General features: G+C 56.9%; 1 protein-coding gene across 2 annotated transcripts in view; it reads right to left on the reverse strand.

Annotated features, from left to right (window-relative positions):
* The window catches only part of KCNIP2 (potassium voltage-gated channel interacting protein 2), a 43,589-nt gene extending 32,386 nt beyond the window's left edge, over positions 1-11,203 (reverse strand). The window contains exon 1 of one of the 2 annotated variants that reach the window (XM_023929256.2): positions 11,070-11,203. In XM_023929256.2, the coding sequence (XP_023785024.2) occupies positions 11,070-11,142 (73 nt within the window). In that variant the 5' untranslated portion in view covers positions 11,143-11,203. The remainder of the gene's footprint in view (positions 1-11,069) is intronic. The other variant, XM_086898951.1, reaches the window with a different exon arrangement.
* Between the last annotated feature and the right edge of the window lie 8,061 nt (positions 11,204-19,264).

The raw sequence follows: 19,264 nt of genomic DNA on the forward strand, positions 1-19,264 counted from the left end.
CATTCCGGGCTGGGGGCAGGCAGGACCCAGGTAAGCCAAGATGAGAGATGTCCCCGGGCTTTGATCTGTGCGAATCGAGTCTGGAGCTGCAAATCCAGGGCAGGCAGGAGGACAGGCTGTGAGGATGGGCAGCACACCAGAGGAGAGCTACCCTGAGTCTGCAGGTCATCCCATGCTTCCACATCTGTACACAACCCCTACATTGTCACAGAACTCATCTCCCCACAACATCCTGCCACAAAGACCAAGAGTGCCTCTAAAACTGCTCCATCTCCAGACTGATTGTTTCCAAGCCAGGACCCCAAGAGCCAGAGCTGTTCACAGTGGGGGGCATTCACTTCCCCATCCACCCCAGTCAGACATGTACATCTCATCCTGTTCCATCATAGCAGAGTGAGCAGCGCCCAGGGGAGTACTCCTATCACCCCAGCCCAGTGCTTTTAAACAGGGCCATATCCTGCTCCTGAGGATGTCATAACAGACTCCATTTCCACTGCTACAACAGCTTGTGGGGTGGCTGTGATGGGGAGAAAGGAACACCCAGAGAAGAAAGACGAAGGGGCAGCACCTGGGAGTGCACCGCTGACAGCACCCAAATGTGACCCAAATGAGCCTCCAGAGAAAGGTGCAAATGCAGAGACACATGAGGGATGTCAGAGAGCAGGGATGGAGCCTGAGCAGAGGGAGCCACGTCTGCATTGAGGACCAACCGCACAAGTGAGGATGCTCTGCTGAGCAGGGAGTGGTCTGGTCTCATGGGGGGATGGCCTGGCAGATATTCTGCCAGAGATCACTGACCCAGCAGCAGCTGCCAGGGACGCTCATTAGCACCAACTAATTGTGGGCAGAGGTGGCTGGCCTGGCAGCCACACGCTCTTCCCAGCCTGGTAGCGGGCAAGGCTCCAAACTGAGGGAAGAGGTACAGACAGGGTGTCAGTGGTCACATCCAGGGCACCTCCTCAGGGTTGACCTGGAAACATCTGTGCAAGAGATCCTGTCCCATGAACAACAAAGTCAGCACCTCATCCCTCCCAAGGGCCGCAGGTACCCCACATTCAGCTGTGTTGTCCAGGCACAGCCATCTCCATCCAGCTCCTCTGCCAGCCCCTGGAGACCTCCTCAGTGCCACTGGGTTGTTCATCCTAGCAAACAAGGGTTTACCAGCCCCTCACTTCCCCACAGTTATTTAATTAAGCAGAGATAAAAGAGAAGGCATATTATCCAGAGAGTGACAGCGGGCTGTAATTACAGCAGGGCAGGCTGAGAAAACAAACAGTGCCGGGGGAGGAGGCACAGGATGGTGCAGGGCTGGGGGGACACCACAATCCCTTGGGACCCACATCCTTGTCCCGGCACTGTGGTCCAGGGAAGAGGTGGGACTCTGGAGTCTGTGCGGGATGGAGGAGGAGAAAAGGCTCCTTTTCCTCCATGGGTGTGGTCCCAAAAGAGCCTCTCCCTCCAGCTTACACCGAACTGGGGTGGCCCCGACCCCAGCCCCTCCTGGGGGATGCTGGGGAATGACCAGTCCTAAGGAAAAACAGGTTTTCAGTGAGTCACTTTGAAATATTAAACACCATCTCCTTCTTCCCCTTTCTGCTTCAGGGCAGCCCCCTGCACCGAGGGGCTTGCTGCCCAGCTGAGCCAAGGGCACTAAGTCCCAGCTGGGATATGGCACCCCAAAAGGGCTCTGCCTGCTCCTTCCCCCCTTCTCCCCCTAACCAGGCACCATGCCCATCTGCTGGGTTACTCCAGGCTAGGGTTTGAATCTGTGCCTGGTGTGCAAAGCACAGACAGGTGGGACATGTGGCACAGCCACACTGCAAACTCACAGCCCTGTCCCCACCCAGCCACCAGCAGCTCTGCCTGAGCAGGGGGAAGGCTTCACTCCCACGTTCCCTGTTGGAGGGTACCACAGGTGCCATCACAGTGGCAGCTGGGACACATCAGGGTGGCTCAGTCTTGAGGAGTGCACTCTGCCCATCCTGCACCATCAGACCCTGTGCAGCTCCCAGCCACATCCCTTCCCTTCCTTAAATCCTCCTGCCCTCAGCCCAATCCTCTTACACTCTCCCTCTCCCATTACAGCATCTTTAAATTAATGCCTGGCCAAGCGTGGGATAGAAGGAAATTAACCCTGGGGAGGGGGAGCAGTCTCCACAATGCCTCTTATCACCTAGAGCACTGTTCCTTGGCCTCCTCCCACTCCACATGCAGGGGAGGCACCGGATCTACCACAACCACAGTGAGCATCACTCAAACACAGGCCCTCAGCACCCACACCCCTCTGCTGGCAGGGTGGCAGGTGCCACCTCTGGCCAGCCCTCTATTGGTGAGGCTGCAAGGTCCCCATGAGAGACTTCCAGCTGTGCTTGGGTTTGCACCAAAAATGGCCAGCTGGGAACTCACTGGGAGCAGTTCCAGAGCCAACTGCACCCTTGCTGGGACACTTTGGGGTCCCCAGTCCTGGAGCAAGAAGTCAGGAGGGATTCGGCTTCTGGTGGGAAGCCCTTGTGACACGCACAGCTTGGGGAGCTCAGAGGAGCTGGAGTGACTAGGAGGCAGGGATGGCGGTGCCACAATGCACACCCTGATCAATGCAGGGGACACTTCTTGCCTGTGTCATTGTGGGGGAACTGCAACGCGTCCCTTTCAGAGGATCTGTGTGAGGGTGAGCAGACACCAAGGCCGCGACAAACAGGTCCATCCCTCCAGGCTGGGATTCGGGCAAGATTTGATGGCTTTTGGAAAAATGCCTCAGGGATCCAACCCCATTGCTGCCAGCATGGTGCAGCCGTAGGAGCAGCAGGATCCCCTCGAGCTGCTCTCTCCCAGGGCGGTGGTGGCCAGGGCCAGGAATTGCTTGCCAGAGCAGCGCTCCTGCTGATCCTCTCCGTTATGCAACAAATTATTCCACTCGCATTAATGACTTTGCGGCAAAGGGGGAAATGACATGAATGATTCCTGGTGCCTGGGAGTGACTCACTTTGCACGATGGAGGGGAAGCAAGCAGGGAGGGCAGACTCCAGGGGAAATTTGTTTGGGTCAGCATGAGCAGCAGGGGTCTGGGGATGGGCTCAGAAGATCAGCTGCTAGAAGCAGAGTGAGGGGGAAAGAAAGAGGAACTTAGGGGCAGATCCCACCACTCAGGAGAGGGCTGGGATGTCTCCAAGAGATGCTGGGATCAGTCACAACCACAGCATAACATCAGTTACTGTGCTGCCCAAGCACCACACATCTTTTCCACCTGTGCTGAGACCCCAGAACCTGGCACCAGCAGCTGTCCCTCCCTGCTTCAGGGTCAGACAAGACCTTAAGCAAGTGCAGCCAGGGCTGGGTGTGCTGCACCCCACCACTGAACCACCCAAATCCTGCATCCTAGGAGTCCAGCAGAATGGGCAGCTGCCCACCGTGGCCCTTGAGGCAGTAGTAGGGGGGCAGAAGGGACCTGTCACATGGGCAGCAGTACAGAGCCTGGCATCTGACCCAGTCCCTTCTCCCTCACCTCTGGAGGCTTCACTAAATCACACCATTAAAAAATAATACTTATTCCCTTCTGGAATAAATCAGGAGCTGTCAAGGGGCTATGCTGCCAGCCACCTCCTGGGGACACCAGAGACACGTGGAGACACACCAGGGACTTCAACAACCCACTGCCAAATAGCCCCAGGGGGGCCCTTGCAGTGACAGAGGGCCGGGTGGATTATTGCCTTTAAACCCGTTCAGGGGCTTTCTGTAAGCAATGCAATTTTAAAAAATTCAATCTAGGAAGAAGCGATTAACCAAAGGGGCCAGGAGCAATGGCTCGCCTGTCTAATCTCGTTAGCGAGCGGGCCGGTTCCCATTTCACCCTACCACAGCTGCATGGGCAGCAGTAACCAGTGAAAGGAGATGGATGGCTCTTCCCTGGCTCCTGGCCTGGCTCCTGATGGATGTAGGAGTTTTCTGGTGCCTCTCTGTGTCCCACAGAGCTACACCTTCCCCATCTGGGTCAAGGAAACCTCTCTTTCCTGTGACTCTCATCCTGGCTGGACCATCACCAATGATACTCCATCCCTAAAAAGCACTTTTTGGTGTCCAAATGTGTGGTTGGTAATGGGAAGAGGACAGGTTAGGGATTTGGTGCATCCTTACTCTGCTGCTGGAGTCCGTGCCTGAAGCTAGGAGCAGAGTCCCACTTTCTGCCCCACAGAAGCTCAGTAACAGGGTCATGCCAGTCTCTCATGGTAGCATCTCGCCAAGAAGCCTGCCTCTGCTTCAGACTGTTGAGCCCCTTCCCAGGGCGGTCGGTCCCTGACCGACCTCCCGGGGAGCAGTTACACCCCACATCCCCCTGCCATCCAGGACAAAGCCACCTGCCCATTCCAGGTACAGCCCAGGGCTAAGTGGAGCGTGGATTAGGTTTGTCTGCACGCAGGGGTGTGCAGTGCCCCCACCTGCACAGGGCACAACCCCCAAAACACTCACTGCGTGTGAAGCTGGCACAGGAATTGGATGATCGTGCATGCTCTGAGTGGAGCTCCTGCTTGTGTGTCCTGCAGACCTCAGGGTCTCAAGACCCCCCATGTCCCCAGGTGGAGTGAGCAGGAGCAGCACAGATGGGACATTGATCTTCTTGCCCAGAGTCGCCAGCAGCAATGCCAACACCAGCCTGGGCTTGGGAGAGGTCCCCTCCCTAAACAGAAGGGATCTCCAGCTCATCAGGTTCAAAAGTGGAGTGCTTCCTGCCAAAATGGGGCTGAAGTCAGCTGGAAGCTGCTGGAGCTGAGCCTTTGGGGCCAGAGAGACACGCAAGGCATGGACACAGAAGCATATGCCAGTGGCAGTGGCAGTGTCAGTGAGTACCTCCCATGCCCAGGAGTGTTCATAGGTGACTTGCCCTGTCTGGACCACAGCGGAAATGTTCGAGGAAGCCCAGGTTCAGAGGCAGCGAAGGGGGCAGCCCTCCACATTCCCTATCTCTGTCAGCTCCTGTTGAAAGCAGCAGTTTTCTGCCCCTAGCTCCCCTCCTGCAGGGCTCCGTCTCCAAACAAGCTAATTACTCTCACTGCTCCCCAGAGGCTGCACCACCCGTTTTCATTTGAAGAGGAAGAGAAATTTACTGAAAAGCCAGAAGCAGCCGGAGCCACAGCAGCTCGGGGACAGGAGGACTGCAGTAAGAGCCTCCCGCCCAGCACAGCCCGGCACAGCCCGGCACAGCCCGGCACAGCCCGGCACAGCCCGGCACAGCCTGGCACAGCCCGGCACAGCCCGGCACAGCCCGGCTGCCACAGGACATCCGCAAAGCCCTCGAGGGGCGTATCGCTGGGAGTGGGGTCATTCATCCCCAGAGTCCTGCCACTCACCCCCATGGAACACACCCAGCACCCAGCCCCAGCTGCCAGCAGAGCACTCTGGCATGGACAGTGCCAGACTGCACCCATCCACAGACCCTGTCCCATGGAAAGGGACTCCTCTGCCCCTTTGCTCCCACAGAAGCCACTTGCAACAGCCCCAGCAGTTCACTTGCTCAGCAATAACCACCCTCAGAGTTCTACAGCGTTAGTGAAGGGCTGTGATTCCCCACCTGAAGACAGAACCCCTCACCATGCCATCAGACCACCCAGCTCAGCCCTGCCTCGAGGGAGATTGGTTTCACTAAAGGCTCATTTATCTGCAGCATGATTAGAGAGCAGGGCTGGGATCCATCCCGGCGGCAGGAGAGCGATTTGCCAGCAGATGGATTTATCATCTCCCAAGCACAGCAATTTGGCTTAAACAAAACCAAACCACTTCCCCTAATGAAAACATCACTAATGAGGAGTGAGGCAGAGGCAGCTCTATGAACCGGGTCTCTCCTGTCCTTTAGGGCTGGGGTGACCCGCTGATGTCTGGGCTGTTAATGCACGAGGCTCAGGTCCAGCTGGGACATACGGACCCAATATAGCTGGAAGGAACCAGAGTTTGCTCCAGGGATCAAACCTCCTCATGTCCTGGCTCCCAAAGCTCTGAGGGCAACTGGTTTCAGCATAACACACAATATGAGAACAGCACTGCTGAGTCGAGACACCTTTTCCAGTTGTAACATGGCCAACAGTGAGGAAAAACTCTATGCCCAGACACAGAGATGGTGAAAGAGCCTGTGCATGGCCAGCCCTGTGCAGCCAGAGCTGTATCCCTTGGCCAAAGTTGTGACAATCCATGAATTATGCATCAGCATCTGTAGAGATCACCCATTTAACCAGCCCAACCAAATCCACAAACTTCCTGCTAATTAATCCTGTGCCATCAATTCCCCATGGACTCCAACCTGCCTTTGCTTGCAGGGATACAGCAGCGGCTGCCAAAACCTCAGCTTCAGCCTTTCCAGCTGTGAAATCCTGCCTGCCTGTGCTGAGCAGTGCTACCAGCAGCATCACTCACATGCTCCTTGCCCCGTGTGTGGCTAGGAGCAGCATCCCTTCCATCAGGGACCCTCAGGATCTCAGCAATGCCACAACACCCCATGAGAGGGAAGTCAGCAGCATCAGAGGACTGCAGACAAGCCAGGACAGCAAAGAGGGAAGAGGAAGAGGGTACAGATGCCAGAAGGAGGGAGACAGCAGACAGAGATGAGGCAGTCAGGCAACAGTCCCATCACCCCGGGAAGGTGCAGCAGCCATCGAGGGCAAGGCGCTTTGGCACAGAGATGACCCATGGGAGCCTCTAACCCTGGCACATGAGGGGGGAGACCCTTCCCTACAGTGCCCCACCCTGACAGAGAGCCTCCTGGGAGCTCGGGGACCTGTCTCAAGGGTCAGTGTGGCTTCCAGCCCAGCCTCACTGCCAGGCTGCAGGAGCAGAAGTGGCAAGCAGAGGGAGGTTGCGTGGGGCAGCAGCAGAAGGGGAGGCAGGTTAGCAGAGGAGCAGGGGGATGGGCAATACACAGTTCCCATGGATCAGACACCCGGGGGAAGGACACTGGTGGATGTCACCTCTCCTGGGGGCTGCTGTTAGGAAGAGGGGGCAACCCATGCCTGACAGTGACCAGAGGGATGCAGGTAGCTGGCCCTGCCAGACCCATGAGGACAGGGCTGTGCACCCAGGGCTGTTCTCGAGGAAGCAACTGGGGAAGAGAACGACCTTCAATATGGACATGGGTGAGCTGGTCTTGGGCACAGACTCCACCTCTGTTCCCCTCCGTGGGATCCATCTAGCACACAGGCACAACACACAACCTGCCATGCACACTTGCAGCCAGGCTCCTGCCAGCGCCTGCCTGCTCATGTCCTTGCTCCCACCCAATGACCCTGTCACTCCATCCTCCAGCTGCAGACCCCAGTGCTTCCCCCTACACACACTATTATTTGGGACAGGCTAGCACTGACACCTCCTCCACACTCTGGGAAATAAATTATCCCCCGTGCAGATGGAAGTCCTACGCTATGGCAAGCTGGTGGAGATGTTCCCCCCCACCTGACTGATCACAGGTTGTGAGCAGACACGATGAAGCTGCCGGGTTTACCAGGAGCAGAACAAGCCCCTGGCACAGCCCTAGATCTGCCCATCACCTGGGACCCTCCTGTGGCATTGCCAGGACACAGTTCCTCAGCTTTATCCCATGGCAGGGACTGGAACCCTGCTCCTATTGCCCTCCCACTGACCCAACAGGCCTCTTCTCCCTCTGATGTGCCTGTCAGGGACAGCTTGGCCCCACATCTCCTTTCTTACTGCCGTGGGGAGAAATACCCCTGAAACACTGTCCCTTGAGGTAGGGAGAGAGCTCAGTCAGATGCTGCGCTGCTGCTACGCTGGTGCCTAAGGCTTTCATCTCACGGGGTGGGCTGCTAAAAGTGCTAGGAGTTGGGAAGTCCCCATCCATCAGCTGTGCCTCTGGAGACAGGAGGATCCCAAAGCTCTGCAGATGATCTCTATAGCAATTGCTCAGCCCTGCAAATGCTGCAGCTGCCTTTGGGGTGGAGCAAAGCGGTTGCTCGAGTCCCCAGATCATGACAACTGGAGGGAAAAAAAGCAGGGGTGAAAAAGCAAGGGTGAAAAGTGAGCCTCCTGGTCCTTCTTGGGGACCCAACAGCCCTGGAGATGAATCCCTCATTTTTCCAAAAGGCAGTTAGGGGTTTTGCCCCATCCCAGACAGCCTGTATATTGACCCTGTGCAGGCACATGCTGTCCCTCTCACGAGATACAGCATGGCTTGGAGGGGTTTGTCCAATGGGGTAAGACAAGCCCTACCACCCACGCTCCAGAACTGGACCTAGGGCAGCCCTGATGCCCACACATCCCTCTGGAGCATCAGGCAGGAGGGAAACCCTCCTCTAAGCTCACTCACCTCTCACACTGCCAGCATTCAGGGTCAGGGATGCAGTACCTGCACTTCTCGGGACAAAGTGGCTCTGGATTCCCATTTCTTCTGCATGGAGAGCCATGGCCAGAGCAGTCCTGAGACACTGGCTCTGAGCTCTGCTTGCATACTAATCGCTCATGCCATTAGAGGCTGGAGGAATAATGTAATTTATGGACGGCTTTTATTTCTCGCTAGCGTCATCTAAATATCCCAGAAATGGACCAGTTTAATTTCCTGGTGGTGTAACCTAAACATTTCTCTCCTTAACACCCAGGTGGGTGCTCAGCGGCAGGCTCAGCAGCCAGGCAGGCACGGCTGCTTCCTGCCCTTGGCCCATGCCACCGCAGCAGGGTCAGCACAGGCAGGATCCATCCCGGCTCGCCCCAGCGCAGCCTGCCCGTGTTCCCCCGGAGCAGGGAGCGCTGCTGCTCTGCCCACTGCTCACACACAGGCAGCTCTCATTCACTCGGGCCTCTCACACACACATCCACGTGCCCACAGAGCCAGGGCAGCTGGGCATCGCTGGAGACACCTCAGGGAGTGGCGACTGTCACTGCACCTTCATTTTCAACAGCTTTTTACATTTAAGAATGAGTGGACGTTGCGGAGTGTTTCTACTCTGAGCATGGCTAAGGGTCCTGCTTCCTGTTTAGCCCCTCTCCTTCTGGATGTGGGTGTTGCTAACCCTTCTCTAGCCATGCATAGGTGGGAATCACATTGCTCTCACCCCTGATTTCAGGCAGTGATGGATTCCAGGACTGACTGCTGTCCCTGTACACACCAGCAATCGCTGGAGCTGCTGTGGGGCTGTTGCCTCACCTGACACCAAATCATCTCTCGGTTAACAGCTTTTGCATGGCAGATGCCCTCTAAACTCTGACATATCCTGATGGGGATCTCCAAAGCTGCAGGAACACCCCAAACTGCTTGTGCTTGACCCCAAGCAGAGCTGAGCTACCAAACAGCAGGCGCCAGCAGCAACCCTCCTGTCTGCAGATAGAGACTAAGCCCACACAGGCACTGGCAGCTTCACCCCAGGCTTTGCTACAGCCCTGTGGAGGTCCCGTCTCCTCATCACATCTCCAGGATATCAGGAGAGCCAAGACCAAGTTAGAAGGCATGGGGTCAAGCTAGTTAACCCTCCCTAGAGTTAAGGCTGCATCCCCTCTCCTGCCTCCATTACTTCCACACTTTCTGGGAGAAAGACAACTTTCCCTCCACAGGGGGTTCAGCTTCAGTGCATTCAGCCAGCACAGGGGGAATCAGCGCCACTGGCACCAGCTCCCTCTCCTCCGTGGTGCTACTGCAGGCTCTGCCCTGGCAGGTCACTGACTCGACAGTGATGGGAAACGAGTGACATGCCCTACAGGGCCTGCTTCCCACTCTGGGAAATGAGGCAGATATTTCCAGCCTTATTCCCTAAAGACTTCCCCAAAGCCCCATCCCTGCGGGCAGGGACTTGCATGGTGGCACAGCTCCGCTCCATCCCGGTTCTTGCTGCACAGCTGGCTCAGAGGTAAGCCCAGGCATAAAAGGTCTCAGTCTTGGAGAGACTGGAATTTATTTTTAACTTCGATATGATTTAAATCCATATGGACATTTTAAAGTTACCGGAGAAACCAAAAGTTCTGTGTGGGTTCCAAGTTCCTACACAGCTCAAAAATATCTTCCCTGCAGCACGTTTGGGCAGACAGTAAGCAGCATTTCCCGTGCGTGGGGCTGTTCAGGAAAGCAGAGCAGAGGTCCTGCTCTGCTACCACCACCTATTTGAAATTCTAGAGCAAATCCTGAAATCCACCCCAGATTTTGGCAGGAAAAGCGTCACTGGAACTCAGGGAAGCCGCCTGTGCACACACAACAGTGCCTGAGGCACAAGGACACCGAACCACACTGGCTAAGGAAAGGTTCAGCTCCATCGTGGGTACCAGGAGGCAGGTGGGAACTGCTGCCCCATTTCACAGCTGTTGCGACAGAGGCTCGGAAAGGGGACAGGGTTTGGCCTGATCTGCGGAGAGCACGTGGGGAAGCAGGGGTGTTGCCAGCTCCAGCCCAGCTGCTTCCCTAGCGGAGAGTGGAAGATGAGGTGTGACGGATGGACAGATGTTGGGGGATGCGGGATGCTTGGCCCTGATGGGGCAGAGGATGAAGGGGGAATACAATAGGGTCATAAATGGGTCGTCTTAGTCCTCTCTGCCCACAGCTATCCCATCCAGGGGCAGGACGTCTCAAGGGATTTCTAGGGGACACCGGGTGATGCGTGAAGACACCAGGCACCGTGGTGCTGCTGGGGTTTTCTGAGCGGAGTGAGTGAGCCTCTCTTCCCTGGGGAACCTGCTGCCGGGATGCTGCTGTGCCACCCCAGGTGCAGCGGGGTCCCAAGGCACGGCAGAGAGAGCCCAGCGCCAGACCCTGGTGTCCCGAGGGTAACAGTGAGGGAGTGTGAACTCGAGGGGCGGCCAAAAGCGATCCAAGCACTCCACCCCTCCCCGTCCGGGGCCTTTTCCTTGCCTCGGGACAACCTCTTCACGCTGGGACCAGTCCTATCTCCCCCGGAGCACCCTCCCCACGGGGGTCGGGACTGTCCCCCTGCTCCAGCGCCGGGGTCGCGGCCGTTCCCCTGTCCCCGAGCAAGGCATGCGGCGAAGCGGAGCGGGCAGGGAGCGGGGCTCAGCGGGGCTGGAAGCGGGTGCCCGGGACCGCCCCGCGCCGTGCTCCGAGTGGCTGCTGCACCTTCCCCGGCGGCGGCACTCACCCGTCAGCTGGTCGTAGGAGCCGTCCAGGTCGCGGGAGTCGGACAGGCTCTCCTTCCTGCCCTTGCTCCGCATCTTCCCGCCCCGCCGAGCGGCGGGGGGAACGGCGACGGGGCGCACGGGCTGCGCCGGCGGGCAGGGGCTGCCCGCGGCCGCCGCCTCCCCCCGCCCCGCCGCCCGCGCCGCTCAGCGCGGCAGAGCCAAGGGGCCGGCGGTGCCGGGAGCTCGGCTCGGCTCGGCTCGGCTCGGCTCGGCTCGGCTCGGCACGGCACGGCTCGGCACGGCAGCAGGAGCGCGCAGCCGCCCCGGTCCCCGCCGCCGCCAGGGCTGGGCACGGCCGCCCCCTCCCTCTCGTCCTTCCCCGCCTCTTCCCGGGAACCGCCAGCCCGGCCCCGCCGCCGCGGGGAAACTGAGGCACGGGCTGGGGGCGGAGGGCGGGGGCGCTCCCGGGAAGAGGCAGGGAGAGAGCTGCTCCGGACTGCACCGAGGTGCTTTGTCCGGCGGTTCGGGAGAGCCCCGGGCATCAGGCACCGCGCAGGGACGGGAGAAGGGGACAGAGATGGAGAAGGAGTGGGGCAGGAGGGGCGCAGACCCCCACGGCCCACCGCGGGGGAGCGAGGGTCCCCCGAGCCCTGCGTGTCAGTGGCCGTGCCGGGCTGCCCGTGGGACCCCCGGGAACGGGAACCCCAGCCCTGCCCGGTCCCGCGGGGCTGCTGCAGCTCCGCCTGGGGGTAGAAGCTGGATGAGGAATCGGTCCGAGACGAGGGAATGGGCAGGGGTCAAGAGATGCAGGAGAGGTGTGGGGCGGGCGGCCAGGTCCCCCTGCCTGCAGCCAAGCACAGAAGCGGGTCCCACTGCCGTCCCCACCCCGAGCATGGCTTTCCACGCAGGGCTGGAGTCTTTAGCAGGATTTTACCCTCGTCTCCTGCAGCCCCGGGGAAAGGGTGAAGCAGCAACACGCTTGGGGAGGCACCCAGAGGCACGGTGCTCCCAAAAGAGGAGCTCACAGCCCACCGTACATCTGGCTCTGGGAACTTGATGTCCCGCTGCTGCCCCTGGTTATTTGTCGCCATCTGTGCACGATGCCATCCCCGGGGGATGCAGACTGTGCTGGAGAGTCCCCTCCATGGACAAAGCCAGGGGCTTTCGTCCTGCCACTGCCTGAGTCCTGACTGCACCATGACGAGGGTCCTGGGCACATCTCAGGGGCTGTCCAGCTTCCAGCGCTCCTCCCATCCTTCTCTCACCCATGCAGAGACACACAGGAGAGCTGCGGGAGGAGGCAAAGCATCCCTCCTAATCCCTGTGCCAGCCCGGCACACAGGAGCCGCAGGGCAGAAGGGAATCCAGATCAGCGAGGAGGGAGGGCCGTGCTCACGAGGCAGCGTGTTGTCAGCGTGCTTTGGTGTCAAGCCATGAAAGAAGCCGCCTTAGCGAGGCAGTGATGCTTAGCAACTGCCTGGATCTAAAAATAAGAGCCATTTAGCAAGGAAAACGCAGTGGAGAAATGCTCGGAGAACTAAACATTCCCCCAGCCCTCCCCATGGCCCGGCCAATGCACGGAGCCTGCATGCACTGACTGGCTGGAGGGAAACTCCCGGGACAGCTCTGGCAGTGCCCCCTCTGCTTAGCCTGACAAGAAAAGCCGGAGCCTGGCCAGCCCACAGATCCCCTGCACTTCTGGGCTTGTCCATCCTGCTGCTCCCTGGCCTCCTCAACCTCCCTCCTCCAACCTCTTCACCACGTGCTTGGCCACATTATCTTGGCTGCCCTTGGGGACCAGCACTGTCTCAGGGAAGCAGGTTGGGAGCACTGTGTGATCCATGCCCAAGCTCACCCACCAACTTCACCTTCCTTGGGGTCCATCCTGCTATGGATGTGGCAAGCCCAGCAGAGCTGCACAGGGAAGTTTTCACCTTCTGCCATCCCTGGTCCATTGGGAGGCAAACATGGCTATTTTTATCCTAGCTAAGTGCTCCTGTTCCGGCAGGCAAGCAAGAGATGCTTTACCAGGCTGGGAAGAGGGAGGAAGCTGGGCGGTTTTATGGGTACCACAGGGTAGGATGGGGCAGGCCCAGGCTGACATATCCCACCCTCCCCACAGTGTAGAAAAAGGGGGACATAACTCACTTGATCGCTGGTTACAGCTCCTTTCCTTAGCAGACATGAGGGCTGGGCATTCTGCCAGGATTCACAGCCTCTGAGCCTTTCTGTGCTTGGGAAAAATACAACATCCTCCCCTAAATGTTCCTCTGGGCACTGGGAGCTGGGGGTCTGCAGGTTGCCAGGGTAGGAGAAGCAGAAATGGGTCTGGTCTCTGGCCTTTTGTCCCGACCCAGACAGGTGCCCTGCTGTGGATGCACCATGAGCAGAGATGCCTCGGTGAACATGTCTGGACAGGGACAGGCACAGCAGCAAAGTCACCCCAGAAGGCTGAGCATCCCTTGCAACACGTCTCAATCCCACTGGGACGTGAAGCAGATGCAAAAAGACCGCGCCAGGCTGAGGAAAATCACCTAAGCAGTGTCTGAGGCTTTAATCAAAGTGCGCCTTGTGCAGCCTGGCTGCTGCTGGCCACATCCACCACAAAAACAATCAGCAGGTTCAGTACAGGCAGGAGCTAGCCACAGGCAGGGCTGGTGGCCTGCACTGTGGAAGATGTCACTGGAGTAACTACTTCCAGAGGATAGAAAGAGCTCTGTCAGCTCCTGAGAATCCAGATCCCAGTTACAAGGGGTAACTGGGAGGAAGGGCCATGCTCTAGGTGACCAACACAAGGCACAGGCTCCACAAGCACAGCTAACCATGAAGTCTGTGCTCCAAAGCCCAGGGCCAGAGAAGTGTGGAGGGCAAGAAGGTGGATGGATCGAGCCTGCTAGGGCAGGCAGGGGTCTTGTGGATGCACCCAGGTCCCCAAATTCATTTGTGTGACAGCAGCAGAGAGCCATGAGAGAAACAGGGACATGTAAACCAGCCCCAGGGCTTGGCACAGCCAGCAGAGGGGTGGGATGAGTAGGAAACACACAGAGGGAGACAGGCTGGGGGTCCAAATGATGCTACCCCATGAGGTGCACCCCAGGCCGTGTGCCTCTCAGAGGACCTGGGACCACCCGGACACCCTGTCATGATGGAAATCACCCATCCCTACTGGCCCAGGCCCAAGGCTTGTTCCCTGAGTGACCTATCTGTCACCTTGTCAGAGACAGCAAAGCTTTGATAGGGGACATCTGCACGGGATTACTGCAGCTCCCCAGGCAGTGAAGATGCAGCCAGAAATGGTGAGAAGGGTGAGAAGGGCTGGCAAGTATGAACAGGGTCATACTGTCCAGGAGCCTTGTTTGTCTCCAGCTCATGGTGTGGCAAGTGTAGCCTTGTCATAACCCGGGAAGAGAGCAAGTTTGGAAATTCACCAGATGAAGAGCTTGGCTGGAGACAGAGCTGTGCTAGGCTGCCACCAGCCTCATCCACACCATCCCTGCTGCTCCTCCAGGACCCTCACCCTCCAATACTGGACTGATCCCTTCAGCTCATCCATGTCTCCTGCTCCCTGCTGGGACACCCCAGCTCTGGGGCCACAAGTCCCTACACTCCCCTGCTGGAAACTCGAGGCTGGAAACACAAAACCCAAGACAGTCCCAAACCACGGAAGACCACCCTGGAAAGGAGTCAGGAGTGCTTGGGTCTGCACCTCAGGGGCAGAGGAACGCAGTGAGCTCTCCCCCAGGCCCTCTGCTCTTTGCAAGCAGCCTGGGGTAGGTGTGACTGGGGGATAGGGAGAGGGAAAGACATCATTTAACACTTCATTAGGTAACTACAAGGCATTGATCTGCCCTAGCAGCCTGCATGCTCTCTAATTGCGTATCTCCATTCTTATTAGTTCTATCGAAAAAGCAGAGAGCAGGACTCAGGAGTCTGATCCTATCTTTAGGAAATTTCAAACAGAGATGTAATTGTCGAGCGCTGGAAATCACGGTGCTTTATCCACTGTTAACAGTATTTTAAAGCCGTGGTCATCAATAGCAGTCCTCGGGATGAGCTCCCAGCAGATGCCATTAATCCTATTTTGGCTGTGGTCACCTGGTGTCTCTGGGCTCAGATTTACACTTGGTGACAAGGGACAGCTCTGCTTCCACAGCAGAGAGCACTCCCAGGCAGCTCCTGGGACAAGGGGTGCAGCACCAGGGGACTGGCAGGAGAGGCAGAGGGCAAACAGAGGAGCTCCTTAAACCAGCTTCAGCCCTTGCAAACATGCCAGCAGGTGCAGATGAGCAGCTCTGCACCAGGGGTTATTTCCTTCCCAGGACACAGACAGGCCCCCAGTCCAGAGCAGGCATGTTCATGGCCATGCAAGTGTCTGAGGAGGGCAAATGGCCTCAGTCAGGAATAAACCACAGTATTTACCACATCTGCAGAGGAAATGGATCTGGGTGGCACATGACGAAGACGAGCCCCTTGGTCTCTGCAGAGAGATGGGTCTCTGGGATCTTGGGACAGCTACAGCAGAGCAGCAGGTCCTTGGGAGGTGATGCCCCAGGGAGATATCAGCCAGGATACACACAGGGGACGGCTGCTCCCATCTCCACTAACCCACCCTGCAGAGACACACAGGCAGGTGGGAGCCACTGTGGGATTCAGACCTGGGGGGAAATTTCAGCGGCTGAAAAGTCTTGCAAAGCTGGAGGAGGAACAGATGATGCTGCAAGCTGCTGGGAGAGCCTTGCAAGCAGGAATGCTGCAGGAGGAAAGGAAACTCCTCTGTCAAATGCAAACCAGCAGGTGTGAGAAATCTGGGTGTGCAGGAGGGAAAAAGGACTTTGCATCACACTCTGTATCCTCGAAAGCCAGTCACCTGCCTCTGCTCATGCCTCCAGCAAAGGAGGGATTCCCCAGCATGGCCTTAACTGCTGGGTGGGTTGAAGAGGGGTTCTGTGTCCACCCAGAATGTTTCTTTGCCACTTCTGTGTAACAGACACAAAATCTGTGTGAAGGAAAGACTTGGTATGGGGAGTGGAGACTGGAGCATTCCTGAGCTCAGGACATACCCCGAGTCTCACAAGCCCTCACAGTATTACAAAGCATCTCATGTTTGTGTGCTCAGTGCCTGTGGGCTCAGGTTTTAATTAAAGAGGAACCAGATACTATTTTCAACCTTCATTTATGCCATGCTGGATGCCACACCAGGGACCCTTTCAGCAGCTCAGGTCTGCTATGAGAACAGATGTGCATCTCTGTCACGAGCGAGTCCACACTGCGGGCACGTGTCCTCTTGCTTTGCCAGGGCAGGGCCCTGTACCCGAGCTGACCTCCATGGGAGGGGATGTCTCCACAGTGACTGTGGCCTTAGCACTCTGCTCTCAGCTGGCCATCCCATTCCATCCTATCCCATGGCCTGGCAATGGTTGCAGCAGAGGGGCCGAAAGCAGGGCATGGGGTTGGGGTGCTGTAGGTGGGTGCTGCTGCAGCACCACTTGCTCCACTTGTAGGCTGGGGAACAACAGGATTGGAACTCCTGAGTAGCCACAGGTCATTAGTGAATCCTGGCCCCTGTGCACTGTTGGGAGGGCCCTGGCTGAACCCTGGAGCAGGGGAGCTCCAGCTAATTAGTCATTAATTGCTTCAGAAGGGAAACGAGCCAACCCAACCTCTGTATGCCTGTAGCAGAGTGACCTGCGGGCCCTGGGACACAGCCAGGCTGCACATCACTGAGAAATGGCTGAGGGTTCATCTGTAACAGCAGAGCTGGAGAAGCAGCCCAGTGCAGTGGATGTCCATCACCTGCAGGCTCCCCAGCCCCTTCCTGCCCCCACGGGACTCCTGGGGGCTCCCAGCCTCTGGCAGCAGCTTGGCAAGGCTCTGAGCTGTGCTGCAGTGAGCGGCGAGCCCGGCTCATTTAATCTATTCAATTGGATTCAATTTCCAGCCACATGATTCAATTAGCCCTGGAGGGACAGCACAGAGAGCAGAGGCTGCAGAGCATGGGCCAGCCTCTGCTCCTGCAGCTGCTAAACTGGGAGAGGGCAGCACAGGACCCTGTGCTTGTTCTGGTCCTCCGGGATGTGCTGAGATGCTGGGGGCTCCAGGGGAGCCGTGTTCTGTCCCGATGAGCAGGGGATCCTCTGGGCACAAGCTGATGGTCCTGAGTGATGTGTGGGCAGCTGTAGGGCAGAGGCTGGGGAAGCCCCATCCTGAGCATCTCTCTTTGCCGTCAGACACAACCTTGAGAGCTGACAGTCACGCTGGGTCAGACTGGAGGTCTGCATCCCTGAGCACCTGTCAGGGTGACCCAAAGAAGCTTTAGGAAGACAACAGCATTCAACAATGCTCCCACAAGGGTGCTGCCTACCATATGTATTTGGGATCAACCCTCTGCTCGATCAGTGTCCCCCAGGGCACAACCACACTGCTGTAGCTGGGGAGAATCAGCACAAAGGACTCTCAGCAACCCAAGGGGCCCTCAGGTCCCACCAGCCTTGCAACAGCCCTTCTCTAGACTCCTGGTCCAGACTTCCATTCATCACTTATTTTTCTGTCTGCCCTACCCCTGAAAGCATCAGCAAAGGCATTATTAAGTTGCCACCAGGGGAAAAGCACATCTTATCCTGGCCCCTTTGGACTTCTACATTTTCCAAAGCTGGGCTTTACCTCTTTCCTTTCAGGTTACTGCAATGGCTCATCTCCCAAAAAAACTCATCATACTTCTGTCCAGCACGACTCTCCTCATACCAACAAGTACCAAATAGCAAAACAGAGCCCCCAAAGAAGATGAGAATAAATACCCAAAAGGCCTCAGTGCTGACACCAAGACCTACTTTTGAGTGCCAAGAGCGAGCTGTAAAATTTACCACTGACTGCTGGCCACACATCGTCCCAATACACACAGCACCATTTGTGACTTGGCAGGGGGAGCAGCCACTCTCTCTGCCTGCCCTGTACTGGAATGGGAGCTAGGAAAGAGAGCAGCTCCACCCTGAGAAGGAAATGTGGGAAAGCAGATGGAGCACACTGGAGCTGATCCCCTGTGCAAGTGCTGTCTAGGAGACATCTCTTTCTGGGACTTCTCCTGATATCCACCATCCAACAGTGTGCAGGACCCCAGAGCAGGGAGTGTCCAATTCTTCAATCAGGAAGAGAAAAGCACCCCACAACAGATATCAGGACATGCTCACATGGAAGGTAGCCCCATCATGCAGAGGAATAGCCCCTGTGCCATGGATACGGGACCAGAGCAGGCAATAGCCATGACAAACAAGAGGACAAAAACGTTTGCAAACCAAACACAGCAGGTGGGCAAAGGTGCACCCTACCCTCCAGCTGCTGTACATGATATGGGGTTTGTTACTACCTGCTCCTGGCAGCTCCAAAGAACAGACAAAACACCATTTGGAGCTGCTGGCCCATGCAGAGAAGACTCAGCTCTTGAGGAGCTGCCTCCCTCTCTAAAGTCTGCATGAAAAGTGGGACCTGTAAGAGCTAAGGAATAAAGAGATCAAAAATCACAGTGGCACTTACAAAACAACTCTTGGTAACTCTCTCCAAAGTTTAGCTCAAATTCAATTATCTTCCAGAACATTATTTTGTAAAATATTTGTCTCCCTGCAGCTGCTGCATAATTTAAAGGTAGCAATCTGATTTCTCCCCACACACCCCAAGCCTCAGAAACAGCTCTTCCAATAACAGAGTTATGAATTAGATATAACAAAATACACTCACCTGCTCAGATCAGATACAGAAAAGTTTGAGGCTGTCACACACATCCTGAAGCTGAACATTAAGATTCAAATTACTTTCTGCTCAGTTCAAGCTGGCCCCAAACCACAAACAGTAGTAGGGTGTTTAACAAAGCAGGCAAATGTGCAGCAGAATCTATGAGCAGGAGTTTGCTGACACCAGCAACAGAGAGCATCACACCACACACATGCAGGTCCCCGCACCCCTCCTCACTCATGGGCTGCCAGCCTTGCTCAGTTTCCTTAGAGCCAGCCACAGGGACACATAAGAGGAAGAGGGATGCTGACTACTGGATGGTACCTGCAGAGGACCAAGGATAAAGCATCACCTCTCTCTGCACAGGCAGGAAGAGCCCAAGGGCAGGTGATAGCCCTGCTGCAGCCAGTGTGCCACCAAATGGTGACAGGGGCACTCCCACAAACACCCCACTCTCCCTCCTGTGAAGGACAAACACTGCACACTCCAGACA

The sequence above is a fragment of the Cyanistes caeruleus genome, chromosome 8 (assembly GCF_971803275.1).
Source record: "Cyanistes caeruleus chromosome 8, bCyaCae1.hap1.1, whole genome shotgun sequence".
Lineage (NCBI taxonomy): Eukaryota > Metazoa > Chordata > Aves > Passeriformes > Paridae > Cyanistes > Cyanistes caeruleus.